Raw genomic sequence first — 13,227 nt, forward strand, 5'->3', positions numbered from 1 at the left:
CTTGAATGTTGAGGCATAGCTTTTGAAAACTACCCGTAATACTTTCCTCTTTTTGCTTATTTATTCTCCACTAATAAATGCCTCTTCATGTACACTTTCTTTCACTGAGATACTTATTATCAGTATGAATATATTATCAGTAATAACACACCCACTTTACACTCCAACATATAACAAATGCTTGCTCCTTACTGTACAAAACAAGATAATTGCAAAGTAATACAAACTTGTATATAGTGCTAGTTTTGCAGACTTACAGTGATCTTAACAGCATTTTTCAGGGGCACCTGGGTGGTTCAGCCGGTTGAGCCTCTGACTTCAGCTCAGGTCATGATCTCACAGTTCATGAGTTCGAGCCACATCGGGCTCTGTGCTGACAGCTTCGAGCCTGAAGCCAGCTTCTAATTCTGTATCTCCCTCACTCTCTGCTCCTCCCCTGCTCACACTGTGTCTCTATCTCTCAAAAATAAACTTAAAATACATTTTTCAGAGATTACATAATTTTTTGTACTTAGATTTTATTAAAATACTTGATAACTATCTATAGGTATGTTTCTAACATTTCCATTTGTCTATATTTTTATGATGGCTATTATATATAATTATGAATAGCTAAAATCTCTTGAGCTAAAATTTTCTGGAAAACAAAGGCCTGATATTTATTTTTTTAATGTTTTATTTTTGAGAGAGAGTGCATGCGAGTGTGCACGTGAGTGGGGGAGGAGCAAAGAGAGAGGGAGAGAGAGAGAGATCCCAAGCAGGCTCTGTGCTGCCAGCACAGAGCCCAAAGCAGAGCTCAATCCCACGCCTGAGAGATCATGACCTGAGTCAACACTTAGCCAGCTGAGCCATCCAGGTGCCCCTGATATTTACTTTAAATTGATCTTTAATAACAGTATTAATATAGAATGCCCCATGCCATTAACTGAAGCAACTGCAGAATAAATAGCTGATTTTTTCCACTGCTTAATTATTCATATTCCTTTTTCTCCTCTAGCTGCTAATCTCTACTAAGTCTCCTGGCTTTTCTCCCTCATTTTCTTGCTATTCCTGTTCTTAGTGCTTAAGTGGCATGCCTGTTGTTTTCATTACAGTACTTTGCTAACCTTGAAGTAATCTGGTTTGTGATCCAACCAAAGTAAAACTTTTTTTTTTCTTTTTTAAGTAAGCTCTATGCCTTGGCAACGTGGGGCCTGAACTCATGACCCCGAGATCAAGAGTTGCATGCTCTATCAACTGAGCCAGCCAGGTGCCCCTAAGTAACGCATTTTTGACTCTGGATTGAGCCTGTCTTGTCGTGCTCCCATCTTCTGACATTCACCTTCAAAACCCAGATTTGTTTTGTTGCCAGTTACTTAAACCAAATCCCTATTCAAACATTATCGTTGTGTATTTTCTTGGAAAGGATTTAAGAAACCAATTATAGTAATATTTTTATCTTTTGGACTAAGAATTCAATTTCTGAAAAATCAACCTCACTGACTTTTTAAACTACTGATGGTGGAATGCTTTCCTATTAAAAATGCAGAGAAACTGGCTAATTTTGACCCCAAAAGTTCTGGTTTTTCTAGTACTATGACTGTCCGTCTTCAACAGAATAAAATTAAAAATGCAATCTATAAAGTTGCTGAAAATGTTTCAAAATGTAATGGTATGTACTAAGAATCTTAATTTTCTTATCTTGTTTTCTACTGGTGGATTTATATTTTCAACCATCACCTAATATTATTAGCCTTTTATCTAGAGTATAATTGCCTTATTTAATAGAATATATTGAGTGCCTCGTTAGTGCCAAGCACTGTCTTAGGACTTGGGTGTATAAGGGTAAGCAAAATATAGTCCCTGACCTCATAAAGCTTAGTCTAGTGAGAAAAGTGAAACAAAAAGGAATAGGAAAAAATTGATAGCTTTTTCCCAAAAAAACCTGCCCAAAATTTACTCATCATAGAAAATGTGATACAGCAAACAGCTAGTCTAGGAGTTACACTCTCTCTAAAGCTATTTCCCCTTCTATAAAGAGAAAGAGTGGCCTATCAGTAAATTTCAATATTCTTCTTACAACAGCAAGACCATTTTTAAAAAGCAACAATTTATAAAAATCCAATACATATAAAAGATGAAACAAAAACTGTTTTGATCAAAAGGGAAGTGTGTTTCCATTTTGTTCCCTCACCTGTTGCCAATCTGGCTCCAAAGCTGTTTCCAAAGAACCTTAGGGCTTGGCAGAAGACAATCTGAAATACCACTGGCAGGATGATTTCTACCTCTTGGTGCCAATATGCTAGGATTTTAACTGATCACTTTGAAGATAAGATTTTTCAAATGGAAAGCTCAAAGCAAATTTCACTATTGCCCCAAATGAAAAAACAAAAAATAACACAAAAGTTAAAGTAAAAACGAAGGTGGATGGGAGAAATGTGGAACCAACTCTTTTTTTTACCTCCAGAGTAGGGGAAATCCCAAAAACAAAAATATGTAAGATATGCATAGCAAGGAGTCAAACCTTCTATCTAACACATAGAGATGGGCATTTACCAAGTTAATGCGCTATGGCTCATTCTCTGTATCACTATCAACTTTCTCACGCACAGTCACTGCACTACTGTTATTGGATGTCTGCCTTTTCTTGAATCCAAAAACAAATGATTTAGAGGGCAAAACTAACTGGTATTTACTCTCATCTTTCCGCCCTTTGTCTGAGGTACTATAACTAAAGAAAAGTACAGGTTATAGAAAAGGAGGCAGATGTTTTTTTTAATTGAAGTATAGGTGACATGTAATGCTATATCACTTTCAGGTGAATCAACTCTATACATTACACAGTGCTCACCACAATAAGTGTAGTTATCATCTATCGCCAACATTATCACAATATTGTTGACTATACTCCCCATACCATACTTTTCATCCCCATGACTTTATTTATTTTATAACCAGAAGTCTGTATTTCTCCCATCCAAGTACTAACCAGGCCCTACCCTGCTTAGCTTCCAAGATCAGACGAGATCGGGCGCGTTCAGGGTGGTATGGCCGTAGACTGGAAGTCTGTATTTCTTAGTCCCCTTTACCTATATCACTCCTTCCCCCATGCCATCTCCTCCCTGGCAACCCCCAGTTTGTTCTCTGTATTTATGAGTCTGTTTCCAGTTTTTTCGTTTGTTTGTTCATTTGTTTTGGTTTTTAGATTCCATATATATGTGAAATTATATGGTATTTGCCTTTGTCTGACTTCTTTCACTTCACATGATACCCTCTTGGTCCATTCATATTGTCGTGAGTGGCAAGATCGCTTTTTTTTTTTTTTAAATAGCGGAGTAATATTCCATAATTAGTATATACACCACATCTTCTTTATCCATTCATCTACTGATGGGCACTTTACGCTGCTTCCATATCTTGGCTATTGTAAAGCTGCAATAAACTTTTCAAATTAGTGTTTTCATTCTCTTTGGGTAAATACCCCATAGTGGAATTACTGTATTGTATGGTATTTCTATTTTTAATTTTTTGAGGATCCTCCATACTGTTTTCCATAGCAGCTACACCAATTTACATTCCCACCAACACTGCACAAGGGTTCCCTTTTTTCCACATCCTCACCAACACTTGTTATTTCTTGTCTTTTTGATGCTAGCCATTCTGACAGGTGTGAGATGATATCTAATTGTGGTTTTAATTTGCATTTCCCTAATGACAAGTGATGTTCAGCATCTTTTCATGTGTCTGTTGGCCATCCATTTGTCTTCTTTGGAAAAATGTGTATTCAGGTCCTTAGAGGAGTTATTTTTAAATAACATTAACCTCTGATACAGAATTAATGATAAAGAAATCAGGTACTGATAGTAAACTGTGTTTATCTCTCCAGGTAAGCAAGTTTTAATTTGCGATTAGAACAAAGATGGCTCCTTTCCCAATTCCTGATGTTTATTACAATTAAAGCAGTTGTAGGAAAAACTATAGAAAACACGTTTAAAACTTTAACCTCAGAGATCCCTTATGTTGGGCACCAAATGCAGAAATCAAACCAATTAGCCAAAGAATCTTGATTCAGGATTTTTAAATAATTAATTATATATACCAATTCAGTTAAAAGACACATTAGAAATGACTTTTAAGCTTGTGTTTGAAAGAAAGCAAAAATTTTAACTTTCCAAATTTAAAAGTTGAAGTTTTTTATTCACTTTTTAAAATTAGTTAGATGTATTTTAGGACTAAATCAAGCATTTTGTTGCACTTTGGTCCATCCTTACATGTATCATTAAAAGAGTAACAAAGAGCTAACTTTATGCAAAACACTTTGGTCACTATCTTTGATGATTTATCTGCAAAATCTTCACAACAACCCTGAGGTAGGCACTATTTATAGAGAAGCATACTGAGGGGAATTAAAGTATGTGCCTGGGCCACAATGGATCTGAATCCAAGCCTGACTCCAGGAGCCAACCACTTTTACCACTGTATGCTACATAGAGCTCCTAAGTACTTTCATATTTGGTACTATGCAGGGTAGGGAAGGGAAGCAGGCATTACAATAGGATAAGAAAAATTTGGAACCTAAACACAGCATTAGAACATCTAATTAAACATGTATTCCTTTTAGCTCTGAAACTATATAAGAGATATAGTAGGAAAATAACTGTCAGCTTTTTGTTCTTGACTGGAACAAGGGATGGATAAGAAAGATGGAAAGATCAAAGATAACTGTCAAGTCAAGCCTGGATAATTTGAAGAATGACCATGAATACAGTAAAAATGTCAGGAAGAAGAACTGATTGAAGGACTAAAGAAGTTAATATTTACAGAGTACCTATTATGTGACAAGAACTGCACTGAGCAGCTTAACATACATAACTCCTTATTTAAGCCTCCTATAAATTCCATAAACATTATTAAAGTCCGTATGACAAAAGACGATACTGAGGCTCTAAGATGTTAAAGAACCTGCCCAAGACCAGACTGCTAATAAGTAACATAACCAGGATACAAATCCTGATCTGACCAAATCCAAAATGTGCACATTAATCTATAGGTCTATTATATTATCAGCAAAAGCAAAAAATTTAAACAGAAAAAGCAAAATCTAGGAAATATTTTCTGCAATCATATATGGGCATATTTAGTGATTAGCTAATACAAACACTCTGCCCTTGAAAGAGAAAAGTATTTCCAGAGAATCACTTACCTGGCCAGAGTTGAAGTAAATAATGAAGAACTTCAATATGTTTTTTGAAATCCAAAGCACTTGCAAGTTCTTCTGAATCAGTAAAGACTCTGTTGTTATGGTTAGTGTCTTGCTTCTGACTTAGTAACACCGGTCCGAAGCACACAGCCAGGTTCTGGCACGTCATCTTATTCACTTCGTGATAAGAAGCCACCAATTTCAAATGATCCAGCAACATCTTTAGGGTTGCCTAAATTAAGTTAAATTACATTTCACTTAGTAAAGTCATACACAGGAGCAAATTTAAGGACACAATTTACAGCAGAAAATATAAACACACATTCTGTTGCTTTTCAAAAGATTGTTTCAAAGCTTGGACCCTTAGGTTCCAATGACATAATTTGATCGATTAGATGGTTAAAATGTATAGTCTTTATAAAGGCTCATGAATGCATTCCAAATTTCAACTGGCGTCCCTAGGAAAATATACATCAACGTTTTCTTCTCTTCCCTCCTCTAAAATGACAATAGCAAAGGCTGTGATGGAAAAGGGATTAGGTAAGAGTGTTTATCTTTAAGAACAGATAAATCCTCTAGTCATAATCAGGGGACTGCCAACCTTAAACTTAGGAAGCTAACAATTTCAAACGAGGCCAGGGTCTATCATGATACAGAATAGGAAAAAGGCCAATGTGCTTAACTAACAAATACTTTAAGTAGACAAACCATGGAAAAAAGAATAGAATAGCTAGAGATGAAAAAAAAAAGTTTTTTTGTTGAAAAAGAATACTTTTTTTTAAAGTATTTTTATTTATTTAAGTAATCTCCACACCCAACATAGGGCTTGAACTCATGATCCTGAGGATCAAGGATCCAACTGAGCCAGCCAGGTGCCCCCAAAAAAGAATATTTTTTAAAACTTGAAGAAACTAGTAAGGGGTGGAAGGTTATTTAGGTCTAAGCAATTATGGAAAGAAATATGATGTTTTTGAAGTACTGGCATGTGATCAATCATTTAACAAATAAAATGAGTGTATAATTTCTTCTTCATAATTGTATTAAAGAAATGAATGCCAAGTAAAACTGTAATTTTAAAAATTATTAAAAAAGAAAAAATCAAAATGACTTATTTTTAGAGCCAAAAGTAAAAAATGGATTCAGTGATCAGAAGATCCTTAGTAACCTTGGCAAAAATAAGTCCAGAAAGATAGGGTAGGGAGCCAGATTACAATGTGTTGAGTAGTCAAGGGTGGTGAAGAAATAAGGACAGCCGAAATAAATATTCTTCTAATGTTCGGCTGAGAAAGAAAGGAATAAAGAAAGAAGAAAAGTTAGAGGAGACTGTAATTGATATTTTGAAATCAAAACAAATCAAATATATGAATCATAAAAGCAATGTCAATAATAAATATCCATTCTTCATCTCCACTCACTATACATTTGCTAACACAAGTGGGATTCTACATGTTTTTTTTTTAATTTTTTTTTTTTAACGTTTATTTATTTTTGAGACAGAGAGAGACAGAGCATGAGCAGGGGAGGGTCAGAGAGAGAGGGAGACACAGAATCGGAAGCAGGCTCCAGGCTCTGAGCTGTCAGCACAGAGCCCGACGCGGGGCTCGAACTCACAGACCGTGAGATCATGACCTGAGCCGAAGTCGGACGCTTAACCGACCAAGCCACCCAGGCGCCCCTATATGTTGACATCTTAAGGCTACTTTCAGCATACCATGCTGTGACCAACACACACACACACACACACACACACACACACACACACACACACACACCTGGCTAAATATCTTAGATTTAATCTCAATAGCAAACCAAGAAATACAATTTAAAGTAAAATATTTTTTTGTCTACTAAATAAAGATGAGCCAAAAAGTGCAATTGTTGTGTCCCTTTTGAAAAGTAATATGAAAACATATTAAGAGCCTTTGAGGGACACCTGGGTGGCTCAGTCGGTTGAGCGTCCGACTTCGGCTCAGGTCATGATCTCGCGATCTGTGAGTTTGAGCCCCGTGTCAGGCTCTGTGCTGACAGCTCGGAGCCTGGGGCCTGTTTCAGATTCTGTGTCTCCCTCTCTCTCTGACCCTCCCCTGTTCACACTCTGTCTCTCTCTGTCTCAAAAATAAATAAATATTAAAAAAATTAAAAAAAAAAAAGAGCCTTTGAATGTTCACATCATTTAAATCAACAATTCCATTATTTCTACTCCAAATAAGTAATTCTAACTGAAAAGAAATCTCTGCACAAAAATATATACAAATAGACTCAAAACCTAAATACTATACAAGAGAATAGTGATTAATTATGTCAAATCCACTCAATGGAATATTATGAAGCCTTTTTAGAAAGGATGATAATAGCAAGAGCTTTAGGACCAGAAAGACCTATAAATTCAGGTGACAGACTACAGCACTCATAAAAGCTATATAACTGGAGCAGGTGATTTAAATTTCCACTCATTTCCTCACTAAGTCAAATGATACCTGGCAATCAAATTTTACCTGGCAACGAAGAAGGAATATGTCTACCCCTTCATTCCACCCTTCTAATTCTGCTTACTTCTTTGTAGTTGTTCCCTTCTTCTCACCCACAGGAGTATACTTACTAATCTAACTGGACCGAGCACAGGGAAGGGGACAGTAAAGGTGAATGAAGTTTTGGGGCTTAATATTTTCACACATTCACTCTTGCCCTTTCTACCCTCATGTAATAAGAAATATAGGCAAAGTTGACCTCATCTGGACAAGCTCAGCCATCTCTCTCATTTTCTCTTTTGTTCTAAGGAACAACAGTTAAAGTTAGGTTGAGGCTGGTTCTGCAGACCCAGCTACCCTCTTATCTCCTCTGGTCCTGAGGATACTGGTCCCAAGATTTAGATTGTGAGGAGGTAAATGGGAAGACGCAAGAAGGAAAGCGATGGTGGTGGTGAGGGTTACTTAAGTCTTAAGGCTAAGCCACGTACACTGAAACAGTTACCATATTTTTCAAATACTAAAAGGAAATACATTAACTACATATAGTTAATTAACTAACACGTTAATTATTGTTGCCTTTGGTTATTGATAATTGCAATTTTCCATTTTCTTTACTATATCTTCTCAATTTTTCTATAATAAGCATATATTATTTTAATAATAAGGTAGCCATACTCTTTAAAAATATATAGGAAGTACCTGTGCCTAGACTAAAATTATATACAGAAAAGATAAAATTGTCATCTATATTTATGCTGTTTAAGGAGCCTTTAGTAAAGGCAGAGCTTAAACTCCTAAGTGCCACAAATGTGAAATACCTGAAAAACTATTTGTAGCTCTGGAGCTAAGTATATATTCATTAGCTGGCTTTCAGGGAAAAAGGTATACCACTGATGCTCACCCTCTCAACATCAGGCAGACAATCAAGCAGGTCAACAGTATACTTAGAGTCACTTGGGTCATTCTCACATCCACTTGATGACATTTTCAAAGGATTTTTTGCCATTGCATCTATTACAGCCTCATAAAGCTGCTTTGTTATCAGAGGAGAAGGAAGTTCTCTTAGATAGTCCTTAAGAACACCTTTAGAAAACAAAGACAGATAGCAATTGGTCTTCAAAATAAAATAAACTGTGGTAAATTATTTTTAACTGAAGTATTGTTAACCTTTAATATTCTGAAAATAACAAAAGCAACAACAAAAAACTATTATGCTAGTGAATATTTTGTATTCTTATAAATTGCCTTGGTAATTGACTTCTTGTTTTGCAACCATGTTAAAAATGCACACACATAATTTCCAATTATCATACATATTATTAGGTTTGTTACTCATAAAGTAAGCAATTCGCAGTACATATACTGTATTGATTCTGGCCCTCTATAAATGCATGTGAAACAAAAGCTGAGAAAGCAAGGCATACTAATATAATTGTAAATTATTCCAATTACATGGATTTTTAATTTCTAGACTCTTATTTGGTAAAGAATACCAATTGTCCATGTACAACATCATGTTTCATAATAGTGTGTTGTATATTTGCAAGTTGTTTTGTTTATTTACTGATGAGAAACAGGATTCTCCCTTACATTATTTTGTAGATTTTGGGGTTGTATCCAAAGAAGGTTGGATCAAAATACCTGTTTGCATAAACTGAAATCACATCTTCCTGCTATGCCATCAGATTTTTAAGAGTGGGGTTGGGAATTTTGATAAATTTGGAGTAACTTATTTTGGGAAAGAATAAATTTTAAATGTTTTCTATTTTCTTCTTCTAAATGAGGCATAACTGACATACAAGGGTAAATCTTAAAAGTTCTCATCACAGAAAAAAACAAATTCTAACTATTCATGGTAATGGATTTGTAACTATGTATGGTTAAGCAGACTTTTTGTGTTGGTCATTTCATAATACATACAAATATTGAATCACTATGTTGTACACCTGAAACTAATATAATGTTATACATTAATTATACCTCAATAGGAAAAAAAGTGGTCAAAAGGCCTTGCAAATAAATGAGTTATATAAATATATTTCCCCTTTAATACTCTTATGTGTCTTAAACATATTTATGAGTGGTTGGATAATCTCAAATGCTACAGCGTTGTATGAGGGGGAAAATCATTCTTAATATCAAATAAATAAAACCAAAAGCCAAGAACAGAAATCATCACACTTGCACTATAACAAGAGCGAGGGAAGTCAATTCCAAACACACCACAGTGGTCATGAACTAAGAGAGATCACCTATGGTACAGGAAACAGGAAAGTGTGATTTATGGTTGTGATTTATGGTTGTTACATATAAACAAGGTAGGTAAGAAACTGGCTAAAATCTACAATGTGATCACAAGGGAGAACAGGAGATTTTCGGACACCAAAAACCTAAAACTAAACAATATCGATTCAGAACATGCTCTCAGCTAAACTGAGAACTTAGACTGCTTTTTGTGGTTATCCCAAATGATTTTATGAATTTCGTAATTTTTATATGCCTGACTGGTATCCATGAAATAACAAAAGTACAATTCTCATCCAAAGAAACACAAGTATTGTACTTACTGAAAGGCTGTAGCAAATTGATTATTTTCAAGAATAAAAATATATACTCTTTCATTAATTAGATGGCGGTTTAGTAAAATGTTTACAGACTTGTAATGATTTATGGTTTTCCATGATGTTTTCTTAGGCCACATTCCACCAAATTACAGATTTCAAGAAATTGTAGTACTGCTTTATATGTTTTAATGTAATAATGCTTTAGTGTAATAGCATCTTCATTTTAAAACCAGAATCAGGCTGAATATGGTTTTCACATTTATGTGAAGCTAGAATTTATGCTTTATGTAGTTTTAAGACACTGATATCCTAGTGTCCCATTACCTTTAATCAAAAGTAATTACATTCTTGTTGAAAAGTAAATTATGCATCAAATAAGGAAACTTCAGGTTGTAGTAAAAGGGAAAAACAGTACAGAAAAAAAAAACCTATCTTTTTGATAAGACTTTATGGAACAGAATTTGTATTTAATCAGAATGACTAAAGACCCTTTTTTGGTGATGAAAGCAAAAGAAGCAAGTGGAAGTGTTAGATCTCTTGGTTTTTTCATCTAAAGTATTTATATTGCAATCTCAACTAGGTATAGTGCATTAATATAAAATACTTTTGAAATATATCATCTTTTTTTAAAATGGAACCTATTCAAAAATCACATACTGCTAGATAGGATATTGAAATGATTGGTGTGCATTATTTTTTAAAATCTTCTTTTTTGGTCAGCATAAATTTCCTTTAATTTTCATTTCCAGTAGGACTTCATTTTGAGGTTTAATGTCTATGAAGCCAGTATAAAGTTTTACAATGTAGTAATTCTGGATTCCAAGTCATTTAAGATGAAAAATGAAATGTGAGAGGTGCCTGGGTGGTTCAGTTGGTTAAACGCCTGACTTTGTTTGGCTCAGGTCATGATCTCACAGTTGGTGAGTTCAAGCCCTGTGTCAGACTCTGCGTTGTGTCAGGCTGATAGCACAGAGCCTGCTTGGGATTCTCTCTCTGTCCCTTCCCTGCTCTCTCTCTCTCAAAAATAAACATTAAAAAAAAAAAAGAAAAATGAAATGTGAAATTACTTAAGAAAACTAATTTTCTTCTGTAACATCTAAGTCCTCATCATCCTCTTCATCATCATCTTTTGCTTGTTGATCCTTTATTAGTTATCTGTCCTATTGCAGATACACACTTAGCTGACAGTGATCTTTGAAGAGTTGACTTTGGATCTGCTCTGACAATATCCAAACAGGATGAATAATCTGGTTGATATGGACAATTTTGAAAAACCTCTAAATCTTCATCAATGTTTTGTATAAATTGGTAGATAGCAGTGCAGACCTTTAAAACTTTGCCATGAAGTAACATTTCAATAGTGATAAATTCTAAAAATATAGTCTTTATGTCCTTTATTTTCTGCTTTTCAAAATTGTCAATAGTTTCCTCCAGATGACGAGTTGTTCAGGTAGCATCCATTGTGGCTCTCTGTAATTAAGTTTCTACATTACAAAACATTTTTTTAAAGATTAAAAGTCAGATGCTCAGTCAGTTGAGCATCCAACTTCGGCTCGGGTCATGATCTCACAGTTTGTGAGTTCAAGCCCCATATCGGGCTCGCTGCTATGAGCGCAGAGCCCACTTCTGATCATCTGTCCCCCTCATTCTGCCCCTCCCCCACTTGCACTCTCTCAAAAATAAACAAACATTAAAAAGCAAACAAACAAAACAAACAAAAAAAGATCAGAAGTCAAAGGATACAATAATATGTATTCCTTCTGAGTTAACTGATTGGTTTCCCAAGTCATTGCTATTAATGTTGCTCTGAGATCCTCTCATTTCATTTTCACAATGGTTCCATAAGCTTTCAAAGGTTCAACTACTCTGGCTTCAAGTCTTTCAACCTCTGCTTGTTGATAATACTGAAGTTTGGCAAACTAATCAGAAACGTTTTTTAGGCCCTGCTTTCTTCCTTTCTTTCTTTGTCTCTCTCTCTCCTTCCTTCCTTCCTTCCCTCCCTCCCACCCTCCCTCCCTCCTTTATTTTTTCAGGCCCTGCTCTAAACCTGGGGTCTCTGTAGAGGCATACACGTTGATTTCATTCACCAGTAGGTCTGCTTTGTCTCACAGTCTGGCATTTTTCCACACATAAGCAGCAAAGATTTGGCACAGCTCTCCGAAATGTTTCTCCGCATTTGTGACAGCATCTTGCAGTTGTCTGGTTTGAGTATCCTAGTTTTCCAACCTATGCCTCAACACCCTGCCCTTGTGCATGGCCGGGGACTCCGGGCTGGCATCCAATGACCTGGGCTCTGACATGACTGAGCGTGAACTACAGTGCAAGATGCCACCTCCTGGAGCCCCCACCACCATCTGATAATCTTTTCAATTTTGATAGTAATATGATTCATTAGTTTCTTATGGATCCTTCCATGTTTGTTTATGTAAATATAAATAATGTATTACTATTATTATCATTTGTTACATAATAGATAGCATATCATGTCCTGTTCTGTTTCTTGCTGTTTCATTTAACATCATATCCTTGAGATCTTTTCAGTATACAGAAAGCTTTCTCAATCAGTTTTATAGCCACATCACAGTATTTCAAAGCAGCTTGCACTGGGGCCAGAAAAACAGAAAAACAGCTGTTCTAACCAACAAAGAGCAATGGGGACCAGATCTAACTTCCTGCCTGTAACAACTGGGAACACCAGATAAAATATCTGAAAAAAAAAAATTAAAAAACTGTGTCCAACACATTAGACATCAAAGAAGGATAGTGATCCCTAAGGGATGGGAATCTAATGAGGTGTGCTCATAACTGCCTTATTGCCCGAAAACCTTTCCAAGTCACTGTGAGGGGGTGCAAACACAGGTAGCTAGTAGGTCCAGCTAAGTTGAGGAGAGGAAGCTAGAAGACTAAGGAAGTCAAAGCAGCTAGAGCTTGCAGGACAGAGTATTAGAGAGTAGATAGCTGCTCAAAAAAACAAAAACAAAAACAAAAACGAAAACAAAAAACAAACAAACAAAAA

General features: G+C 35.6%; 1 protein-coding gene and 1 pseudogene across 1 annotated transcript in view; both read right to left on the minus strand.

The window, feature by feature from the left end:
- Window positions 1-13,227, minus strand: part of SYDE2 (synapse defective Rho GTPase homolog 2) — a 51,185-nt gene that overhangs the window by 3,413 nt on the left and 34,545 nt on the right. Inside the window, exons 5-6 of the mRNA XM_007079251.3 lie at window positions 8,549-8,730; window positions 5,183-5,411 (exon numbers count right to left, since the gene is read on the minus strand). Coding sequence (XP_007079313.2) covers window positions 5,183-5,411; window positions 8,549-8,730 — 411 coding nt within the window. The remainder of the gene's footprint in view (window positions 1-5,182; window positions 5,412-8,548; window positions 8,731-13,227) is intronic.
- LOC102966631 lies at window positions 11,288-12,565 on the minus strand (annotated as a pseudogene).

Source organism: Panthera tigris, chromosome C1 (genome assembly GCF_018350195.1).
Source record: "Panthera tigris isolate Pti1 chromosome C1, P.tigris_Pti1_mat1.1, whole genome shotgun sequence".
Lineage (NCBI taxonomy): Eukaryota > Metazoa > Chordata > Mammalia > Carnivora > Felidae > Panthera > Panthera tigris.